At 49.0% G+C, this 20,499-nt stretch overlaps 11 protein-coding genes across 11 annotated transcripts; 2 read left to right on the forward strand and 9 right to left on the reverse strand.

Annotated features, from left to right (window-relative positions):
• Positions 1 to 83: 83 nt before the first annotated feature.
• N7537_009622 (endoplasmic reticulum-Golgi intermediate compartment family protein) lies at positions 84 to 1,380 on the forward strand (the record flags this gene model as incomplete). The annotated part of the gene is made up of 3 exons (XM_056900676.1): positions 84 to 171; positions 222 to 812; positions 869 to 1,380. The coding sequence occupies 3 exons, from the start codon at positions 84 to 86 to the stop codon at positions 1,378 to 1,380; spliced, it is 1,191 nt and encodes a 396-aa protein (XP_056749344.1).
• Positions 1,381 to 1,603: 223 nt separating this feature from the next.
• N7537_009623 (uncharacterized protein) lies at positions 1,604 to 3,700 on the reverse strand (the record flags this gene model as incomplete). Its single annotated transcript, XM_056900677.1, has 3 exons — positions 1,604 to 2,812; positions 2,864 to 3,580; positions 3,644 to 3,700. The coding sequence occupies 3 exons, from the start codon at positions 3,698 to 3,700 to the stop codon at positions 1,604 to 1,606; spliced, it is 1,983 nt and encodes a 660-aa protein (XP_056749345.1).
• Positions 3,701 to 5,145: 1,445 nt separating this feature from the next.
• On the reverse strand, positions 5,146 to 6,300 carry N7537_009624 (RNA polymerase III-inhibiting protein MAF1; the record flags this gene model as incomplete). Its single annotated transcript, XM_056900678.1, has 2 exons — positions 6,200 to 6,300; positions 5,146 to 6,135 (listed from the first exon to the last, which is right to left on the reverse strand). Exons 1-2 carry the CDS (start codon positions 6,203 to 6,205, stop codon positions 5,146 to 5,148), a joined length of 996 nt encoding a protein of 331 aa, XP_056749346.1. The 5' UTR covers positions 6,206 to 6,300.
• Positions 6,301 to 6,796: 496 nt separating this feature from the next.
• Positions 6,797 to 7,638, reverse strand: N7537_009625 (AP-1 complex subunit sigma; the record flags this gene model as incomplete). Its single annotated transcript, XM_056900679.1, has 5 exons — positions 6,797 to 6,829; positions 7,007 to 7,281; positions 7,355 to 7,472; positions 7,541 to 7,574; positions 7,628 to 7,638. 5 exons carry the CDS (start codon positions 7,636 to 7,638, stop codon positions 6,797 to 6,799), a joined length of 471 nt encoding a protein of 156 aa, XP_056749347.1.
• Positions 7,639 to 8,929: 1,291 nt separating this feature from the next.
• N7537_009626 (MARVEL domain-containing protein) lies at positions 8,930 to 9,597 on the reverse strand (the record flags this gene model as incomplete). The annotated part of the gene is made up of 3 exons (XM_056900680.1): positions 8,930 to 9,148; positions 9,226 to 9,492; positions 9,556 to 9,597. The coding sequence occupies 3 exons, from the start codon at positions 9,595 to 9,597 to the stop codon at positions 8,930 to 8,932; spliced, it is 528 nt and encodes a 175-aa protein (XP_056749348.1).
• An 888-nt stretch (positions 9,598 to 10,485) lies between these two features.
• Positions 10,486 to 12,743, reverse strand: N7537_009627 (PPN1 endopolyphosphatase family protein; the record flags this gene model as incomplete). Its single annotated transcript, XM_056900681.1, has 4 exons — positions 10,486 to 10,522; positions 10,585 to 11,314; positions 11,362 to 12,536; positions 12,598 to 12,743. The coding sequence occupies 4 exons, from the start codon at positions 12,741 to 12,743 to the stop codon at positions 10,486 to 10,488; spliced, it is 2,088 nt and encodes a 695-aa protein (XP_056749349.1).
• Positions 12,744 to 14,013: 1,270 nt separating this feature from the next.
• Positions 14,014 to 14,861, reverse strand: N7537_009628 (uncharacterized protein; the record flags this gene model as incomplete). The annotated part of the gene is made up of 2 exons (XM_056900682.1): positions 14,014 to 14,264; positions 14,321 to 14,861. 2 exons carry the CDS (start codon positions 14,859 to 14,861, stop codon positions 14,014 to 14,016), a joined length of 792 nt encoding a protein of 263 aa, XP_056749350.1.
• A 1,793-nt stretch (positions 14,862 to 16,654) lies between these two features.
• On the reverse strand, positions 16,655 to 16,897 carry N7537_009629 (uncharacterized protein; the record flags this gene model as incomplete). Its single annotated transcript, XM_056900683.1, has 1 exon — positions 16,655 to 16,897. One exon carries the CDS (start codon positions 16,895 to 16,897, stop codon positions 16,655 to 16,657), a length of 243 nt encoding a protein of 80 aa, XP_056749351.1.
• Positions 16,898 to 16,939: 42 nt separating this feature from the next.
• On the reverse strand, positions 16,940 to 17,296 carry N7537_009630 (uncharacterized protein; the record flags this gene model as incomplete). The annotated part of the gene is made up of 2 exons (XM_056900684.1): positions 16,940 to 17,024; positions 17,169 to 17,296. The coding sequence occupies 2 exons, from the start codon at positions 17,294 to 17,296 to the stop codon at positions 16,940 to 16,942; spliced, it is 213 nt and encodes a 70-aa protein (XP_056749352.1).
• Positions 17,297 to 17,596: 300 nt separating this feature from the next.
• Positions 17,597 to 18,385, reverse strand: N7537_009631 (MSF1 domain protein; the record flags this gene model as incomplete). Its single annotated transcript, XM_056900685.1, has 1 exon — positions 17,597 to 18,385. One exon carries the CDS (start codon positions 18,383 to 18,385, stop codon positions 17,597 to 17,599), a length of 789 nt encoding a protein of 262 aa, XP_056749353.1.
• Positions 18,386 to 19,128: 743 nt separating this feature from the next.
• N7537_009632 (zinc finger MYND domain-containing protein) lies at positions 19,129 to 20,014 on the forward strand (the record flags this gene model as incomplete). The annotated part of the gene is given in 2 exon segments (XM_056900686.1): positions 19,129 to 19,553; positions 19,573 to 20,014. 2 exon segments carry the CDS (start codon positions 19,129 to 19,131, stop codon positions 20,012 to 20,014), a joined length of 867 nt encoding a protein of 288 aa, XP_056749354.1.
• Positions 20,015 to 20,499: the final 485 nt, after the last annotated feature.

Raw genomic sequence — 20,499 nt, forward strand, 5'->3', positions numbered from 1 at the left:
GGCTACTTGGCCTCATCTTATCTTATTTACTCCACTTTCTCCGACAACAACTTCCATTGGCCTTCATGGATAATTGATTCGCGATGAATGGCTTCGAATCTAAGGGTCTGAACGAAGATGCCTTCGGGGAAAAGTCTGGTATGGCTGCCCTGAAGACCTTCGACGCCTTTCGTGAGTACCTCGAAGTTCAAGCACCTAGACAACATACTCACATTCACCAGCCAAAACCAAAGCCGCCTACACAACCCCAACCCGCAGCGGCGGCCAATGGACCGTCCTAATCCTCATAATATGCACGATCTTCAGCTGGTCCGAGTTAAAAACCTGGTGGCGCGGCACCGAAAACTACCACTTCAGCGTTGAAAAGGGCGTCTCACACGAGCTCCAGCTAAACCTCGACATGGTCGTGCACATGCCCTGCGACCAGCTCCGCGTGAACATCCAAGACGCAGCCGGCGACCGCATTCTAGCCGGCGAGCTCCTCAAACGCGACGACACAAACTGGCTCCTCTGGATGCAGAAGCGCAACTACGAGACCAACGACGGCGCCCACGAATACCAAACCCTCTCCCACGAAGAAACCGACCGTCTCGCCGAGCAAGAAGCCGACGCCCACGTCGGCCACGTCCTCGGCGAGGTGCGCCATAACCCACGCCGCAAGTTCGCCAAGGGCCCTCGCATGCGCCGCGGCGTCGTCCCAGACGCGTGTCGCATCTACGGAAGCCTCGAGGGAAACAAGGTGCAGGGTGACTTCCACATCACCGCGCGTGGTCATGGGTATCGCGAGAACGCGCCGCATCTGGATCACTCGTGTATGTGTTCTCCCCCAGCCATTCTCATCCCGTACCATATCGCTAACGGCTCTCAGCATTCAACTTCTCCCACATAATCACGGAACTCTCCTTCGGGCCGCATTACCCGACTCTGCAGAACCCACTCGACAAGACTATCGCTGAGAGCGAGGAGCATTACTACAAGTTCCAGTACTTCCTCTCCATTGTGCCGACGCTGTACAGTCGAGGAAAGGGCGCGCTGGACGCGTACACGCGCTCGCCGGAGGCTGCGGCTGCGCGGTACGGGCGTAACACGGTCTTCACGAACCAGTACGCGGCAACGAGTCAGTCCAGCGCGATCCCTGAGTCGCCGATGGTTGTGCCGGGCATCTTCTTCAAGTATAACATTGAGCCGATCCTGTTGCTGGTCAGCGAAGAGAGAGCGGGCTTTTTGTCGCTGCTGATTCGGGTTATTAACACCATCTCAGGTGTGCTTGTTACTGGTGGCTGGCTTTATCAGATTACTAGTTGGGCTGGCGACGTCTGGGGCCGTAGGAAGAATAGGTCGTCTGAGGGGTATTTGACGGGTAAGCCTTCTACGGATTAAGATGGATTAAGATTATTTTGGTTTTGTTTCATTTCGAATGTTTTCAGTGTCTTATTATATCGGTTTTCCGTCAGATATCCTACGTCAATTGCATCAGGAGTTCCCTCTTTGCATCAAATTTCATTGGTCAACTCCAGGTAAAGTTGAGTTCGACCTCGTGGTATATAGTAAATGATCGTACATCTCGCACACATGATGTAAAGTAAAATATAGTAAACAAAGGCTAAACCTCAAATATCTCACCCATGCCTACGCCAGCACCTTCTGCACCGGCACGGCTGTCGACCAGATCCAGACGCCAGCCGTTCCAGTCACGCAGCTTGCTCTTGATGTCACGCATCCACTCAACACGCTTGCGGCCTTCTTCCTCAGCCTGCGCACGCGCGAATGCATCTTCATCGAACTCGTCATCAAAGTTTTCTTCGGAAACAAGTTCGAGACTACCACGGGTACCGGGGGGATGGGATGGGTTAGACGATGAAGCGCGGGCGCGGTTGCCAGCAGCTCCTGTGAAGGCAGCAAAGCCGCTAGAAAGCACTGTGGAGAAGGAGGAGTGCTGCTGCTGGGCCATGCTGCGGCGACGGGCATGGTCGGGTCGTCCGCCGACGAGGTCGACGTCGTCGAATGCATTGGCGGCGTCACCGGAGGCAGGGCCGGGTCCGTCATCCGGGTAGTGCTCCATCTCCTGGCGCTTCTCTTGCCAAACGCCGCGGCGCAGATCGAAGACCTCCCCTTCCAGCTCGCGAATGCGGCGCTCAAGGCGCTGGCGTTCTTCGTCCTCAAGCTCGTCCAGGGCATCATCGTCGGCGCCTCCACCGGTCTGGCGAGTCCGAATCCGATCACTCTCTTCGCGTAGGCGGAGGTTCTCGTTTTCGATGCTGGCGATCTTTTTCCGCATGACAGTGATTTCTTTATCGGATTTCTCGCTCTCACGTAACCGTGTTTGGTGTCGTGTTTCGGTTTCTTTGTGAAGATTGCCCATTGCCTGGAGTTTCTTATCTAGCGTCTCGATTTTCTTTTCCGATTCGCTCTTTTCGTTCTTGTACTCCTCGATCTCACGCTGGAGATTCTTGATCAGCGTTTCGGTGGATGTCTTGTCGACGCCTTCCTTGACTGCTTTTTCGGTGGCCCGCGTCAATGCCTGCTTGGTGTCTGCCAGTTCACGCTGGGACTGATCTAGCGATGATTTGGTCTTTGAAACCTTCTCCTCTAGCGCTGCGACCTGAGACTCGTGTGCATCGTTAGAGGACGTTTGGGAGGTGACCTGGGCGCGAAGATTTGAGATCTCTAACTCCATGGACTCAATAGTAGCTGACTTGGACTCTAGCTGACGAACAAGGTCGGCTGGTGGTGACTCTGTTGTACTTGTATTTCGATGTGACCGGGTCTGGAGCTGCGAGTTCTGTCGCTGGAGGGAAGCAATTTCTTCTTTCTGTTCCACGGGTTAGAAAACATGGCTATCACAGGAAACAAGGTTTCATACCAACGACTCGATACTTGCAGCCTTCTCCTCTGCCTTCTTCAATTGCTCTCTCAACTCCACGCCATCAACACTCGCTTCCCGCAGATCCTCCACCTGCTCCTCAGTCTTGCGCCAACGCATAGTTGCATCCGAGAGCTCCTTCTCCAAGCGTTTATTATCTTTCTCAAGCTCCTCAATCTTAGTAGACTGTTTGCGGAATACTTCGTGAACCGACTCCCCGTCCCCGGTTAGGGGCGGTAATGATTGTGCGGGGGACTTGTTTGTAGCAGACGGAGAGGGCGAGACGCTGCCCTGTGAGACGGAAGTCTTGCGGAATGAAGATGAGCGCATCTTTGACTGGATTGATAGCGAGGGTTGTCGGCCGTGGCTGGCGCGGGGTGTATCGAGCCGGGCTGGCAGCGGCTCAGCCTCTGGATCAGGGGATGTGGGCGCTGGAGGCATCGGTTCGGTAGGAGACCCGATATTCGTATCAGTAGCAAGTTGCGTAGTTGGTTCTTCTAATTCCGCTGGTTGTTCGGGGGCTGCGGCCTCGGGTTGTGCGGCCGGCTCATCTTGCATGTTTGGCTTCTCCTCCGCGGGGGCGTCTGTTTGCAGTGTCTCTGGGCTCGGGGCATCTTCAGCAGGTTCTGTCTCTGTTGGGGCCTCTGCCTCCTTGGGTGTATCCGCTCCAGTGGCGGGGGTCTTCTTAGCCTTCTTTTTCTTCTGGAGCTGGGCAACCTGAATAACAACAGTCCAGTTAGCGACCAAAACAACGTCATCTTGTCACTCGTGAGAAATTACCCTTTTCTTGGCCGCGGCCAGCTTCTCAGCTTTGATGCGCTCCTCGTCGTCGGCCATAATTAATCGTTTGAATTGTATGGATATAATAAAATGGGGAGGATGATGAAGTGGAAGGGAGAGAATGGACAGCTTTCCCCGATGCACGGACCACATGTCTGATCTATATGCCCGAATGAGATGTCAACGGTACATGGTAGTACCCACTCGAAATTGATACGCTAGACAATCACTTATAACTACCTATGGATTATTCTATTGGATTTGGTCGAATCTTACTAGGTGATATCAGCAAGATAAGATGTTGACGCCACATAGGGGTTTGAGACCCCTGTCAATCAGCCCTACGCACCCATCCACAAGCAGAAGCATCAAACCGAGCGAACTCTGGAACTGCAGCTAATAGCTAGCCGCAAATATAATTTGCCACAAGAAATGCGACGAAGCTCACCCATATATCTCAGGGCTAACCGCGGCTGGGGCCGGCGATCCTTCGGTTGCGCTCTCGCCTTTTCCATCTAATCTGACCCTTGAAAACGACATATCGTTCACTATAGAAATACAATGAAGCCACGGCATCCATGTGCCAGAGTTTGCGGGCAGATCCTCCCAGCAGTGCGCACATCGAGGCCGTTCTTGTAACGTGTGTGGTATTGGTATCGCCCGCTCTCTTTTAAGGAAGATACCAAGGCCGCGACGTTGCACATGCGGCTCGAGTACCAGCTACTGGTGGCAAAAGGACAGATTTGACAAGAGCGCCTCTGCTCCCATTCTGACGCAGACATTCGTGGACTTGCAGCTGCATGAGTGTATATTTCGAGATCCGGAGGCTTAGAAGCAAGCGGAGCAAATGTCAAGAACGACGGGCATCTACCAGACTGCTCTAGAGAGAGACCAAGCTTAGAAAAGCCATCTGGACATCTTCGGGAAGTTTTGCCATTTTGTAACAATTGATCAGGGCAGAGTCTGCAGGGTTTACACCGGAGGATTGTAATGCCTTGATATCATTGAGGTCATATTGAACACTTACGTGAGCAGGACAGGGTTCGTTCATAGATTTCGGAGTCATGAAATTACAGACAGCGCTGGTCATAGCATATAGATGACTGCTTTGCTGTCGGGTTAGTGTCAGTGATAGGATTTGGAACGAATTGTAGGTGTTTTCAGAAATGAACCAAACGGCTTACTTCCTAAAACTAATACATCTTCATGATACAGTATAGATCCAAAAAAATAGACATGGGTAATATTAGGCAGTAAGTCACACAAAGTTGAGGGGCATCATGTCAATAATGGCCGTTCAACAACGTCCATTCAACAACTCCCCTTGTGAACAAAAATCCATGCAAGTTGATTGCGCCAGTCAAAAAAAAAAAAAAGTGCATCAACCTAACACCTCCGGCTGGAAATATCACACCCGATCAACGGGGCCAAAAGAAGACATACAAGAAACGAAAAAAAAAAAAAAAAAAAAAAAGCACACAAGCCAAATAACTTGATATATCTTAGACTTCCATCGAGTCCGCAATTTCTTCACTCATTGCCCGAACTCCCCGACGGTTAATTGGCAGATTTTCCTCGTCGTCACTGATCACATAAGTGTCATAGTCATCTGCGTTATTCCGAACCGTCTTGGGAGGGCGGTCCATCTCGTCATCACTGTCGCTGGCGATAAGGGTCGATCTGGCGCGTTCTCCAAACCAAAACTTGGCACGCTTGCTAGAGCTGAGGTCTGGCGTGAGATATCCGTCGTCGTAGGTCCGCTTCCCAGTAGGCGTAGTTGCCATCTCGTCTGGAGTGTGGCTGAGTATGGGAATCGCGCGGAGGTAGATGTAACAGACACGCTTGCGAATCGGGTTGAAGAAAAAGAAATGTAGACTCCAGATCGCCCCATCATCGGCATCGGATGGGTCCTCCTCCGGCGAATATGAGTAGATCGAACACTCCTTGAGCGACATGTGTTCATCTATCGTTTTCCACACCCGCGGGCCCCATGCAGAAGATGATCCTGCTGTATACGATCCAGAAAGCGTCGCGGGGGATGCAGGTGACAAGTTGTTGTTCTCGCGCGGTCGCAGGTTGAGTAGCGTTGAGTCCACCGTGTTCATGACGCGCTTCAAATTCCGTTCGCGTCGGAAATCAGTGGCGCGCAGGACGTGTGAGAAGTCGTAATCCGGATGACTTGCATTCAGAGTGGCGATCAAATAGGCAAAGGTCCGTCGGCTCGAATGGTCGCTCAGGGGTCCGAACGGGCTAGATCGCGATAGATTGAGGGTCTCGGCGGCATCGTGTGCATTTGGAGGTGACAGCGAAGCCGAAAATCGAAGGACCGATTCATATTGAGCCTCAAGTGACTGTTCGATGTGATTGTACAGTTTCCGATCGGAGCGTGCCGCCTTGGTGGTGTAGATGTCACAGCCACCGACGATATGGCAGTCAGCCGTGTCGAAATTGAGGGAACTAGTCACGTCCTCAAACTCTGGAAGGGGGAGAAACTATGGGACAGGGAGGGTAAGTAAACTAAACTAATTGAAAGACACGTTGGGGTTGCGACTTTACCTTCATCGTGAGGTTATACGGGGTAGTGGAGATCCCGAGATAAGCCGATAAGCGCCTTGAGATGACGTGTCGGTCTGCGGTTTGAAGAGACAGGCTCAAATCTCTCTTCTGATATAGATAGAAAGAGAGGGGGGGAGGGGGGAGAGAGATAGACGTGGGAAAGCGGTGTTATCACAACGGGTGATTGAACCAGAAGGTGGAGATTCGATGATGTCGATCGGCGATAACGGCGACCAGGGCAGGGATAAGGGGGACAACACGAACTACACAAGGTAGATCACAGTTCTTATAACAAGTCAACACCGCCAAATGAGGGGATTATACAAAGAGATGAAAATGAGGCAGGAGGGGATGGTCTGAGATGATCGGAGAGGGGAGGATGCCGGAAACAGTCACGTGTGGGAAGGCGTGGTCCAGTAGGAACCCGCACTGACCTCACGAGCAGTCCAACCATGGAAAGGACATTCATAGGCCAACTCGATCCAGATTGCGTGTTATATCTTCCGACTCCTGAGTGAACAGGTTGTATTGATTAGTATGATGTGAAAACTCCTATGTACGCCAAATAAAAAGGAGCAAGAATCCTGCTTGCTCATGTTACATGATCTTGGTGACCACATCTTCCTCAACCTGGGGAATAATTAGCCCGGCTGAATCTTGGCCATGGCTGGGGGAGGGGGAAACAAGGGGGATGGGATAAAGGGCCCAAATATGGCCATATAGCAGAACCTCCTTTGGAGATTCTTTCTTTGACAAAAGAAAGTGCTAATCCCATATGGAAATGAAATGAAACAAGTCCTAACTCACCTCCATATCTTCCAAACTGTCCTGCTGGCTGATACAGCGAAGAACATTCTTCTTGCTGGTCTCCTGCATTTCCCCCGCAATCAATAACTCATCGAGAATAAAGTATGCTTTTTGGAAGTTGAAGATGATGTCTAGCTCGCAGACATTGCCGTAGTACTTGTCCATCTGCTCGACGTAGCGGTGCACCACCTCGAGGGTGATTAGCTCATTATCGGTCGAGGCACAGCCAGCGATGAAGAAGAGAGAAGCGTAGCGACGGTAAACGACTTTTGAGTCTAGTGGTGCAATCCCTGTTAGTCCAATTCCAGCCCGTCGGCGAAAAGGGGTCGTGCGGGGATGGAAAGTCACCTTTGTATTCCAGGAAATTGCACATCCGCGTCCGGCGGGACAGCACCAGCTGGGTTACATCTTTGATGATCTTGGCCTTCTCCTTGGGAGAGAGGGTGGTGAACCACTTGGCAAGGCGCTAGAAAAATGTTGTTAGTTGGGGGCTTCGGCCAGGTGTTATGTACTTGGGTAGGTGACGAGGCATACCACTTTGCCCTGTCGGGAGAGTAGAATCAGGTAGCTAATGAGGGGGTCAGTGGTCGCAAATATAGGAAGACTGTAGGGTAATCTCACTGGACAGGCATATTGATGGAGATGTGAAATGAAGGGATGGGATGGGGGAAAATGTCAGGGCGGAAGCTCTGGAGAAATTCTTTGGGTGGAGCGGAGGGGAGATTTGCCCCGCTAAGCCCTAAGCTTAACAATGTATGGAGTAAACGTGGAGATCTAGGATTTAATATATAGAAGTTGATACCCAGATATATATGTATTTGTTTCTGCTAGAAGTTCCCAAATATCCCAGGGGTGGTCTTTTGCGCACGGGGCCTTGAATGAGTCAACCCTCGCCCCCATGACGAAGTACATGCTTCTGCAGCTCTCTGGAACCCATGCATATAGGAATCTTAACAAAGCTAGCATCAGAGCCTCATGCACAGATTTAGAACCCTACTACGCTACAATGCTACTGGACGGTACATAGGCTCCCAAAAATGGCTACTTTGCATACTAATTTGACCCACCTTTTTAGATCCATGGATTATTATATTTGTAATACTTGTAATATTTGGCGAGATCAACGTATGAGATGTCATTTTTCAGACCAGATGATCAGAGATGACCGACTGTGTGCTTCGTAGTTTCGCTTTAAGAAGCACTCATTTTCTGACCACCTCAGCGCTCTCCTCAGCTGATGACTTTCGCAACTCCTGCTGGCTCTGTGAAATTTGTGCCAGGATAATAAGTCTTCCTGTCTTTACCTACCGATGCAGAACTTTCCTACGCAACCTGCCAAACGGATACCCTGCTAGCCCCCAAAGACCTAGTGGGACATTTGTCTCTCGTATATATATCCGGGGGGTGGAGGGAAAGACATCTGAAGACATCTAAAAGGATATTCAGAAAGAACATCCAGAAATGCCACCAAGAAAGACATGAAAGGCTGGGCGAACTACTCTTGTGTAAAGTAAAGAGACATATAGCGATTGAAATAAGAGTCAATGCTAGGTAAAACCCGAAGGTGACCCAAAACAAATATTATTAATGAAATAAGTAGCACATTAAGTATCAAAGCTTCTCTCTCATGATCGAGTAGAGACTTTTAATTGAAAGAGGCAGCGTTTCCGTCGAATCGTTGCAGGCATCAGACCATGAGAAGACATCAAAACCAAAGAGCCCCAATCTCGTAGATCGTACAAACCTATACCGACATCACCCCCTCAACGCCGTTAACCAGAACCATAATCATTACTATAACCATGATCCAACAATATCCCAAATTACCAGATAGTACATAACCACGACAAGATGAGAGCGATAACAACCAAGCTCAAGGCTCGATCTACACCACGCACCCACCTTCCATGACAAACGGCCCATTTAAACCTGGGTCATGTTGGGGCGACCTCCCCGGCGGCTGCCACTACGGCTGTTGCGCGATGGGCCAGCAGCAGAACGGGACAGGAACACAGAGACGACAACGGAGGCCAAGTAACCCGCCCAGGCGAACCAGAGGAAAGCAACAGAAGCTTGGGCCTCACGGCAGCGCTTAGTCATGTTATGTGAGCCATTGGTGATCTCATTGTTCCTGAGGTACTCCTGGAGGGAGGTTAGCGTCTATTCGCTCTCATTTCGCATATTCTCTACGATCGATCTGAGGTTCAAATTCAACTTACCTTGTTGTTGCAGGAGTGGCACTCCAGCTTTGCGGCGAGTGCGATGGCAGCGCAGAAGAAGAAAATGCAGTTCAGCGCATCGATGACGATCATGATGATCGGGTGGCCGGCCCAGTTGATGTTGAACGAGGCCGGGATCAGGTAGAACAGCGTGAACATTGAGAACACCGCTACGTAGATGGCGTAGTTCACGGCCCCAGGGTTCCCGGAGAAGGCTTCGGCAATCATGTTACCAATGAGGGCCATAATGAGCAGGGTCCATAAGAACTGCGAGTTTGGTTAGTACTGAACTTGGGATTCTTCAATGGCTTTTAGCTGTATTGCACATACCTCCCAGGCTCTGAGAGCTAGCTGCACAACCCGGAGACCCATTTTTATAGATCTAGATTAGATTTGAGGTCGAGGTTAATTAGATGTCGCGTCGCGAGAGAAGGGTGTATAGGATGCGAGTAAAGAATAACCTATAGGTCGATCCAACAGTATATAAAAGCCTCTGGGAAATCGACGAGGTTATAAGTCGGATGCTCCGGAGGTCAGTGATGACATGGAAAAGCAACATCCCCCAAACCTAAAACTCGCTACGTCATGCATCCGGGATCAAGCGGCGCTATTGGACTACATTGGATGTACAGCTATAGGATATCGAAGATGAAATCATGAAGGTTGCAGTTTGGTCAATGATGAGTTCTTGACTAGAGTTTTTCTTTGAATGAGGCTTCCATTACTTTTTCCTTGATCCACCTAACTCCTTCTCTATTCTTCCAACATTCCAGTTTTGCAGATTCTGCTGAGAGGAATCTAGGTTCCATTCATCGCAATGTCTATCATTTTCATTTTGTGAGTTTCCCCTCAATTACTAGGAAGAGTACAATGCAGCTTTGTAGACCTACATGGACGGTTTTGTAAAACTTGATATAATCAACAACTTAGTTTAAATTCAACCAATCAAAAAAGGAGGATATAGTCTTGTTAAGGTAGAAGATAAAACAAAGAAAGAAGACCCTCGACTTGGGCGTTATTAGCACCACACTCGAACCAACTGAGTTATGGAACCCGTATTTGATGAAAACATTTACTTTTTATTGTAATTGCTTTTTATTGCTTCATTTCCCAAGAGCAGAAAACGGATGATTACCATCGATCCACGTTCCAGTTGGATAACTACAATACAGGAATACAAATACCTCTTTGAATGGATAAAATAAAATTCAATTGCAGCAACTATGCCCCACTACCACCAGTTCGCATCACGATCCTTCACTAGTTTGCCTCAAAGGCGCTTTGCACGGAACCATATCTAGAAAGGTCAGCATATATATATTTCAGATACCCTCATGCAAAAAAAAAAAAAAAACTCACCCTTGAGGGCACTGGCTACCCAATGCAACACTCCCACTGCGCATGTAGCAGACCTTGGCTGCCTGGCACTTGATAGTAGTGCAGTTAGGGCTCTTGACACTCTGCTTCCCCTGGTAAGTGTTATGCAGACTGACAAGCTCCAAGTCCTTCTCCATGGCTTCGGTAACCCGGTGCCAGAAGGTCGCGTTCAACGGCGCATCCTCGTCCCACCCAGCTGCCAGTCCGTATGCATCGCGAGTGGAATATTCAATCTCAAACGTCGGGCCTTTGTGCTCCAGCGTCGGGTACTCCGACACATTACTGTAGAAGGTGTATGCTTCGTAGATGTTAAAGTCTCCCGTGTCGACCTCGTACAGACGGAATCCACTGTTGAGGTTAGTCAGGGGGGTGATGCTGGGCATGATCCAACCGGTAGTGAGGGCGTTGTCTGCATTCTGCACTGTCCCGTTGTTGGCATAGTAAACCATGAACTGGTCCTCGTGCGTGTGTCCGAAGAAGATGTTGGCAATGACGTGAGGCGAGTAGCGGTCCACGATCTGGTAGAATAGATCGGTCGGATTGGGGAGTGGATTGGTTCCGTCCCACCCACTGAGGACATGGCCAACTATCCAGACACGCTCACCGGAATCCTCGGCCTTTTGCAGTTCCTCGATCATCCACGAGAACATCCCAGAGTTATCGGGATCAGTGGTGTTGATGAAAGTCAAGAAGTTGGATCGGTACCACAAGTCTATAAGAGTGAGTGAATAAATCCCAAGCGAGTTGCTGACAACGTACCAGTGTTGAATGTAAGGATGCGCAGTCCGTAGTGTGTCTTGACAGAGTAACCGCCATAGTGCGTTCTAGCTTCATCGGCGGTCTCACGACTAATCCATCCTTCATGGCGCCACAGTCCAGCCAAGTGCTCATAATTCCAGCTCTGCTGTTCTCCCAGACGCCCAGGGAGGTTATGAGGAGAATCGATGTTTGCAGGACTGGTGTCATGATTTCCAAGTGCCGCAAAGACAGGACCGGAGAGGTAGTGTTTGAACATGCCGTAAATGCTGGTCTCGGTATACTGAGTCAACGCCATGGATATCTGGGATGCCGGATCATGCGATACAAGATCGCCCGTATAGAGCGTCCATGCAAGGTGGTCGTCGTGTTTTCCTTTGCCAGTTCCAGTCAGAGGACCAACAGCCTGCAAAGCGGCAAGACCCAAGTCATATGGGGTATCGCACAGGAAAGAGCCATACGCAGAGGCAGAAAGCAGTGGATTGTCCTCGGAAAGGTCGTTGTAGTTATCACTCCGACAGCAGAGGTTAGACGTGCAGTTTGCTTCAGAATTGACGGCATACCGGGCATCGAGATGGAAGTCTGATAGATGTAGTACCTTGACCCGCTCCCCACTTGCCTTGGGGACCTGGGCATCTGCAGGTTTGGGTTTGGGGAAAAGCTTGGTCGTGTCAAGCGGGCTGGTATTTGGCGCGCTGCAATACTTGCTGTTGAGAGAATGGCAGATGTATTCACCATCCAAGCCTTCTACATCAGCGTATGCCAGTACCTGAGTCCAGATAGCGCCGAATGTGTTCGTGGCAAAATCTTGCTCACATGTCTCATCCGCATGGAAGCGAAAGGCCTTGCACAGGCTGACCATGGCATCTGGAACAAAAGCTGGTCCATGCAACGCTGCAGGCTTTGCTGCAGCTAGGGCGTTCTTGCATTTGGTGCAGTTGTTTGCTGAGCTATTCGACTTGATGATGTTGGTCACATTGGATAGTGCTTCCTGAACCAGCTTATACCTCTTTTTGGCAGGCATATGAGTTCGCGGCACAGGGAAATAGACCTCATCCTGATTGTCTGGGATATTGTCGGGATCTGTCAGCTCGTAAGGGAAGGTGAGGTCCAATACCGGATCAAAGATAATGGGCTGGGGTTGTTGGGTTGGCTTGGCTGGGGAAAGGTAGTAGGATCTGTCATTCACATTAGCATATCTATGTGCCTGAGCCACCGGACTGTTCACAGTAATCATACGAGAATGCAGAGGTCGGAAACCCATCAGCAGCCACATAGGATGAGTCTCCTGGGAGGGAGACAGCAAATGCAACATTCAAGATTAGATATGTAGTGCCCAGGAGGGCAAGGAGGGCTCGCATCTTGAATAAACCCGAGTACCCCATTGATGTAGGTAAATGAGATAAACCAGAGCAGAATTGAGAGAATAGCAAAGAAAGGGAAAAAAAGCAAAAGAGGTGGTGTTCCTGGTCAATGTTTACAGACTTGATGCAGGTACGATGCACGTGGCGGAGAGCTTGGATGTGAGTGGAAAGTGATGTTGACAACCCACTCTAGAACAATCATGTTATTTTGATTTGCAGTGACTTACTATCTAGCGTACATAATTTTCATTGAATGGCCAGTCCCTTGAAGACCTTTGATTCAGATACATGAAAAACAATAGGATCACAATTCCAAATCCCACAAGCCTAGTCAAAGTGCCCATATGGTTATCCCGAAAAGGCTGAACCTTGAATTTCTGTTCTGTGACCGCTATATTGTATAGGGCCATGCGACTGAAGGCAGATGCACGAAAAACTGTATCAATTATACCGTTCGCAGTGGTGATGGAGAGACATGTTAACTTCCAGACGGCGGATTACGGGTGTATCCGGGCGGGAGAGGTGATAGTACAGCCGGCTTGAGGAGACGGGAACGACCTGTTCGCGCCCATGTAGGAAAACCTCACATGGACGACACTATCCTGTCCAACATTCCCAAGGAACATTTGGAGAAGACGGAGTATGCACATGGTGATAAGTGGCACCCGAGTGAGACTCAGAAATGTCGTGGGCTGGCGAAGCTTGGGAGCTAGATGGGTCGCGTGCTGTTGAGTGAGCAGACTGGTGTTCTGGAGGCCTAGAGGCCGGGGCATTCAAAGCCTGTTGAGCTTGCCGCTTGAATGGCAAGAGGTGACAGACTCGATTCGGCGACGATGAAGAGTAAGCTGGTGGGTCCAAGAAGCGAGCGACAAAGATCAAATGTATTGCCATATCGCTGTACAGCATAGGTACTGGACTCCCACGTTTCTCCGCATTGAATCAATCAACTTTGTACTTTGTTCATCTGGAACTTGCCAAGTATTCAAAGTGACGAGGACGGCACCGTGGGCACAGAGAAAAGGATTGGTGCGCTGAGATATTTTGCCGTTTCAACCTAGTCATCGAATGCACTTGTACCAAGAAAATAGGTGTCCTGGGATCTTGCTCAGACTTGCTTTTCCCCCCCGCGATGGAATGTCACCATGGCCTGGCACGGGTAGACGAAAACTGCAAGTACCGAGAAGCGCCATAGGTCAAAGGGCGTAGTGTATCACCACCCAGATAGAGAGAGTAAAGGAAAAAAAAAAAAAACTCTCGAGGACGATCGGAAGATCTACCTCTACATCCCAGTTTAATCGTGAGAACCCTTGGAAGATCCACTAGAAGGAGCCTGCACACAGACAAGTTCAACCATGATGTCGTCTGGGCCGTCCGGTGGTGAACTATTGTAAGAAGGGGCGCGACTTATTATGCCAACTGCGACCTGGGAAGCTTGGTTGTGGGCGTTCATGTTATCAAGATACCAAACCTGCCAAGGCCAAGCGCCCGAGCCAGGTGGCATGATGGTGACGTTCCGATCGGGGAGTCGTTCTCTAGCGAAATCTAGGAAGGGTAGGGAGGTTAGAACATAATGATAGAAGAAAGAATAATTGACATACCTTGGACTGGAATAGCCGCGACATCAAGAGTGGGTGGTGGGCACGAAGGCAGCGACGGCGGCTTCCTCAACATTTTGTTGAGAACGACCTCAAGAGGCTTAGAATAGGGCTCGCCCGACACAGCAAGATGATAGATACCATCCTGTAGGGCACTCTTCAGATCACGGGAACAATCATCCCCCCAAATCCCATCACATCCATTGTTCGCCCCAGAAGGGGTACCAGTCAAGTTGCCGACCCTGAGGCCGATTTCCAACGTGCGATTAGAGTCGACAGCATTCACGTTGATATTATTATTTTGATATCCCAGCCAAAACGCCGTCTTGGTCATGGGCCCTGTGCCCTTGCCGGAGGAACTGGCATCAAAGCCATAGTAGAGCGTGACAGGGTCCGGAAAGAGAGGGTTGAGGTCAAAGCGAATTGCAGTTTGAGCGAGTGAGTCGATGCATCCGTTATTCCAGAACGAGCAGAACTGAGCCGATACAGTTTGTAGCAATACCACCAACAGGGCTAGGGACCCGAGGCCCAGATTGAAAGGCATATCCGGTGGGTTAGATGTCCAGCAAGAGTGACCGCGGAGGCCCTCAGAGTCAGGATAATCGAGAGCAGATGTATTGCAAGTTCATTACGGGGAAAGGAGGTAATAAAAAGAGGGTGGGAGATTAACTGATAAATGTCAACGGAAGCCAGGGAAAGTTAGGGAAGAGGGTCCCCGCAAATACCTACTAGGGTCTTTTTAGTGAGGGAAGATGAAGCTAGTCTTAGTGAAAACCGAAGGAAAAAAAAGGGTCTGTGGATGTTATTTCACAGGCTCCCAAGGAGACGAATAATGGAGCTTCCGAGTGAACCTTGGAAAAGGAAGGAAACAGAATGCCGAGTAATTGCCAAGGAGTACGGAATACAAGGAAAGTATTATTTCAAGGAGAGTACGGAGTACGGAGTAGTTACAGAGTACAACATACATTTATTATTAAATGTTCCTCCAGGCATTCCTTTGGAAAGGTGTGATTTGGAAACTCGGGTACCTGCTGGGGTACCTGAAAGGTACTTGATGCATAGTAGTGGATTCAGGGAATGGGTAAGTCTCCTTTAGGTACCCCCTTGATTGGGAAATATTTATTTTCCGCGCTAAAACCAAAAGCCCCCGCATTGATATCCTAAAGGGGAGATTTTTGACGACGATCAGTCACAGGGTAAAGCAGGGTCCAGCCACTTATATGCGACATATGCCTCATAGTTAGGATCAGTTAGGAATTGGTATGTGTACTGTTGTATTGGTATTATATCGATCCTTTCTTTTTTCAGAGTTAAGGTCAGGGATCATCCTCAGATCATAGATTTGCATGACCTCATCTTCATTCCAGATGTTTCATATTAGAGAACGGAACATATATGTACATTCTGGACACGGAGTAATAGTACAGAGTACAAATCACGTATAATTACGTATAATAGCCAATAATACCAATATGAGATCTGTGCGATATGCAGGACGCCGTGGTGCATAGCACCGATTGCCAGATGTGTATAATCCTTGTCTGTCCTCCGATAGGCTTAACAATGCAACACCTCTGACGTAGGAAGAAAGCTGACCAAAAATACTCGGCTCTTGAGAATCTTACTGCGTCATTTGGATTCTAGGGTCTGCACAACTCTCATTGGTGTTGGAATCTTGGGTTCGCATGTCTTTCAGCCAGGGGTCCTTAACTGATTCGGCTGCTCGTTAGCGTGCAATTATGTGTATCGCAAGACGCCGGAATCCACTTAATCCGACAATCCTCCGGGGCTATTTATTAGTTTCTTCCGTCCAAAGATGCTTGAGAATAAAATACTGAGGAAAAATTAAATTTAATCCTATAAAAATAGATGGAATGTCGGCTTACCTACCTAAATCTTCGGTATGCATACAATATGTACATATGTAGTCATCGGGCTGACCCCCCAGGGATGTTCTTCAAAGGTTCCTTACAATCTTCTTGGTCTTCAATTCAAAGAATACCCGAAAATTCAACGAATGCGTGAAAAGGAAGATAACAGGGCGATTTTAGACTGGAGTCACGTAATTAAAAAAATATGAACAAGATATTAATGTATGGTTTTCCAACAATACTAACCTAAAACAACCGCGAGCCAATATTGGGCTGGCGATTTTAGAACAACGCTACCATCTCAAAATGCATCCACACGGGTTCGCAGCACAGCCTGCGACACATTGATTAAAAGAGTCTGCGTAATCTGTCGCTCTCATGCGCGAGGTTGCCGAGCAGCGGAGTAAATTAGCTGCAGGGTATCTCGACCTCGGGGTTTGCGCCTCCTTCAAGTTGTTCAAGTGGGTCATTCATTTTCAGGTGGATCTGAGCACCAAGCACTCCGTACGGAACAGTACTTTGACAGTGTCTTTTTCTCGATGACAGCCGATTCACGTACGAACGGTGCACCAATGCCATGGATATCATCTGAAACCAAGTCGCTACCGCCGGCAACGCCACATTGTTGACGCAGAACATGCCACACCTCTTGCCCCTGCGACGGCTCGGACTTCCATGCTTGGAACTGCTCGAGCTCGACGGGAGCCATCCGCGAATCTCTTGGTCGTGATTGGTGGCCAAGCATTCATTTTTAGCCGCCGTTGGTGCCGACGTCCGGAATGGTCTGCTTATTGGTGATGATCTCCATCTTGTCTGTCAGCTTGCCGATCTCCATGCTAAAAACGATTTGACGGTAAGCGAAGGGGGTTGAGAACTTAATAATGATCTAACTGTAAGGAGTTGGAAGGCTAGTCACGTCAGGGTACATAGACATACTTCAACGCTCGTTTCGGCCTCGGCCGATATCAGGAACAAGATACGTCCAGCAGAAAGTGATGTCGTCGACGCGTCGGAAAACTCTGTGACTTGATTCCCGGTGACCAGTGGTTGCACCCGCAGCGCCGGGTTTCCTCCAGCTCCATAAAATATAGACCAGACAGACAGGCATCGGTGGTGATGGAAACCCCCCAGAAAAAGTACCTAGAAGACAAAGATAGAAGATTGATGCATATTGTACAATTAACCTTTAAATGAGCGTTAAAATGTGCCCCTTGATGTACATCCCAGAGGCTTTGCCTCATGTCAACATATAGACATATACAATTTCAAATATCAACAATCAGAAAAGATTTGTGGGAGAGTTTCGATCATATCCCCACGCCAGAACTCCGCGCTTGAAATCAAAATGCAATGACGGGTATATCACCCAAGCAAAAACAAGACAATCCAAACCAGAAATGGATGTCCATCACGACTTGTCGTTTTCAATGGAACGGTCCTTGCCCTGCAGCCAGACACGCTTCCACGTGCCATCGGGTCCGAAAGCTGCCTCTCGGTCTTGGCGCATACCTTCTAGGACACCGACAACACCACCACTGCGCAGGCGCTCAAGGACAATGTTCATGCCTTCCTTGCTCTTCAATACAGCCTCCTTAGTTCGACTCACACCGATGAGCTCAATGGTCCGCTGAATGCCGGCAGTGGAAAGGGACGAGAAGAAACCTTTGCGAGGCTCTTCATCTTCATGATCACCAGTGTCATGTTTCTTCTTCCCAAGAAGTTTGCCCTGTCCGAGTCGGGAGCGGAAAGTGACCGTAGTCTTGACGCTAGTTTGTTCGGAACTTTTGTCGACGGCGAGACCATCGAGAGTCAGGCGATCCTCCTCGGATGGAAGCCGCTTGTAACATTGCTTCTCAACCACGCTCAGGATGCCCGTCCATTCCATGTTGCGGGACTCGGTCTCCATCCACCCCTCCTTGGCATCAACAATGGTCTTCTCGAGAATATAGCTCTGACCGGAACTGTCTGAGCCTCCCATGCCTTTTGGTAGAAGCTTTAGGATTCCGGATGGGATCTTGGACTTTTTTAGGTGTAGCCGGATTGTGTGAAGACGCTGGGTCTTGGGGTCGACGTATCTGTCGATGACATCTGTTGTAAGGACATGGCGAGAATAAGGATTAGGATAGCGGAGGAAATAGGCGAGGGAGACGGCGGGGAAGGAGTAATCGTAGGTGAAATTGTTTTCGAAAAACTTCATGATGGCATTCGGTGATTCATGTAATGGATTGATTGAGTAGCAGAAAGAGCAAGGAGTCGTCTGATCCAGTACTTTTTGCGAAAGCTGTAGAAGTGGGGCTGAAGAGGATGAACAGTTATTCCGAGGGAAATCAGATGCTTAAGATCACATGTACCTCACGCCTATCATCGGCCCGCAATAGCTAATGTGTATAACCCGCGTATAATCCACTCTTCTTATTTTTCTGATGCGATATAAGAAAGTCAGATCTCGAAACGGATTATATATACAAAGGTTCAATGCTTCATGCTACTTGCTACTTGCTGTGAAAATAAGTACTGGAGAAAAAAACATAATCAAATGATGCCTCATGTCTTCTGCAGATGTACAACCGGAACGATTGAGAAGGGCATGTTATCGCAGCTTTTGTTTGCTATCCTGTGGCCTGGCTTTGAAGAAAAACAAGGAATAATCAATTCCTATTCTGATAACCAAATGAAGTCCATGAGAAATACCGAACCGTCGCCTTCTCCATCTCTCCCTTTCCTCACCCTTCTCACTTCTCCCTCCCTCATTTACCCCCAAAACAAGCCGGTCATATTTCGCAGGACTTGTAAAACCTTCACCGGCATATGCGAAGCAAGCCAACTAATAATTTCCCTCCACTCTGATCATCCTCTCCCTTTACTGTGAACCTGTTCTCCATCGAGAACATCAACACTGCCACACTGCCACACTTCTTCCTACGTCTTTCCGATAAAAAAATGTCACTCCCATCTGGCTGTGGGGAGTGTGGCAAGGAAGGTAGAGTTCTCCGCTGCTCTGGCTGCAAAGCGATGATGTACTGTAGTGTCGAACATCAGACCGCTCACCGCCAAGAGCATCAGTCTGCTTGCAACGCCATCAGAAGATGCCGTGTTGCTGTGGAGAAGGATGAACAGGCCTTACGGGCTCTTCCAGACAATCCCTACACCTATGGTATCGGTAACTTCTGGAAGATCCTCGAGACACGCCCTTACATGCGATCCTGTGCTGCGCTGTGTAATACCATGGGAAAGGTTAGGAATGTTGAATCGTTTGAAGCACAACTTGACCTATTGATGGAAAACTTGCGGCTCTGTCGTGGTGACAACATGGGCTCGCGAGATGTCATCCCCGGCCGGATGATTCGTCTCCAACAGGACCAGGAGTACTACGATTTTCTAAAGTGATGGGCCACGACCCGCCAGAATCACGACTGTGATTGGGGTAACTAACACCACTCTGCCGTACCTTGACATCAAGGACGCCAATCCGCTCGAGCCAGTCGATATGTTCAGTGGCAAGTTGATTGATCTTCCCCATCTCGTTTCTGTGTTATTCAAGGTCAAAGTGCTTCAAGTAGTGCTCACAGGCATGAGACCGGCTGATGAAAGTGTTGCCCACATGCTGGGACTCAGACTGAAACATTCGACTATCGCCAAAAATCCCGACATCGCCCACTGTGAGGACGCATGGCTCGAAGGTGTGAAACTAAAGGCCCAGATTCGCGCTTTGTACGAGGACGTCCATAAATTGAACCCCCACTTTTGGCCGGCCCTTGTGGACGTGAACACTTGGAGGCCAAAACCACGATGTTTTCGGTTGGGAGTGTGGAACAGATGCGAGTGACCTTGAACTTGACCCATGAAGCATGGCAAGAGGCTCCTGGGGCCATTGCTGTTATTCAAATGGCCATCGAGGGTAAACTTTGATGGAGTTTTCCGCAAACGAGATATATTCCGAGGTTTGTATGAGATCCGACGATGATGACAGTCTTCGAGCATTACGCAATCTAAGTTCGGTTACCTGGGATCAAGGATATTTTCTACACAAGTACAGTGCCGTAGCGAATTCTCAGAATAGTCTTTTTAGTAATGAATTTTGAGGTTTTCTATCAGTGTTCCCTTCCAAGAACATCAAGGAAACGATTATATATCCCAAAAGTCAAAGTAACACGAACGTGGAAGACGGTAGATGGTAGAACAGATTTTCCTGGTTATCTTCCATAAAGGAGCCATTAGCCTCTTATACCAACATATATAATTGAATTATCCCACAATGTACCTGCCTGCAAGAGAAAAACCAAAAAATACAGCCTAGAGATGCATATATTA

Source organism: Penicillium hordei (assembly GCF_028827395.1).
Source record: "Penicillium hordei strain IBT 12815 chromosome Unknown utg000005l_segment0_segment0, whole genome shotgun sequence".
Taxonomy (NCBI): Eukaryota; Fungi; Ascomycota; class Eurotiomycetes; order Eurotiales; family Aspergillaceae; genus Penicillium; species Penicillium hordei.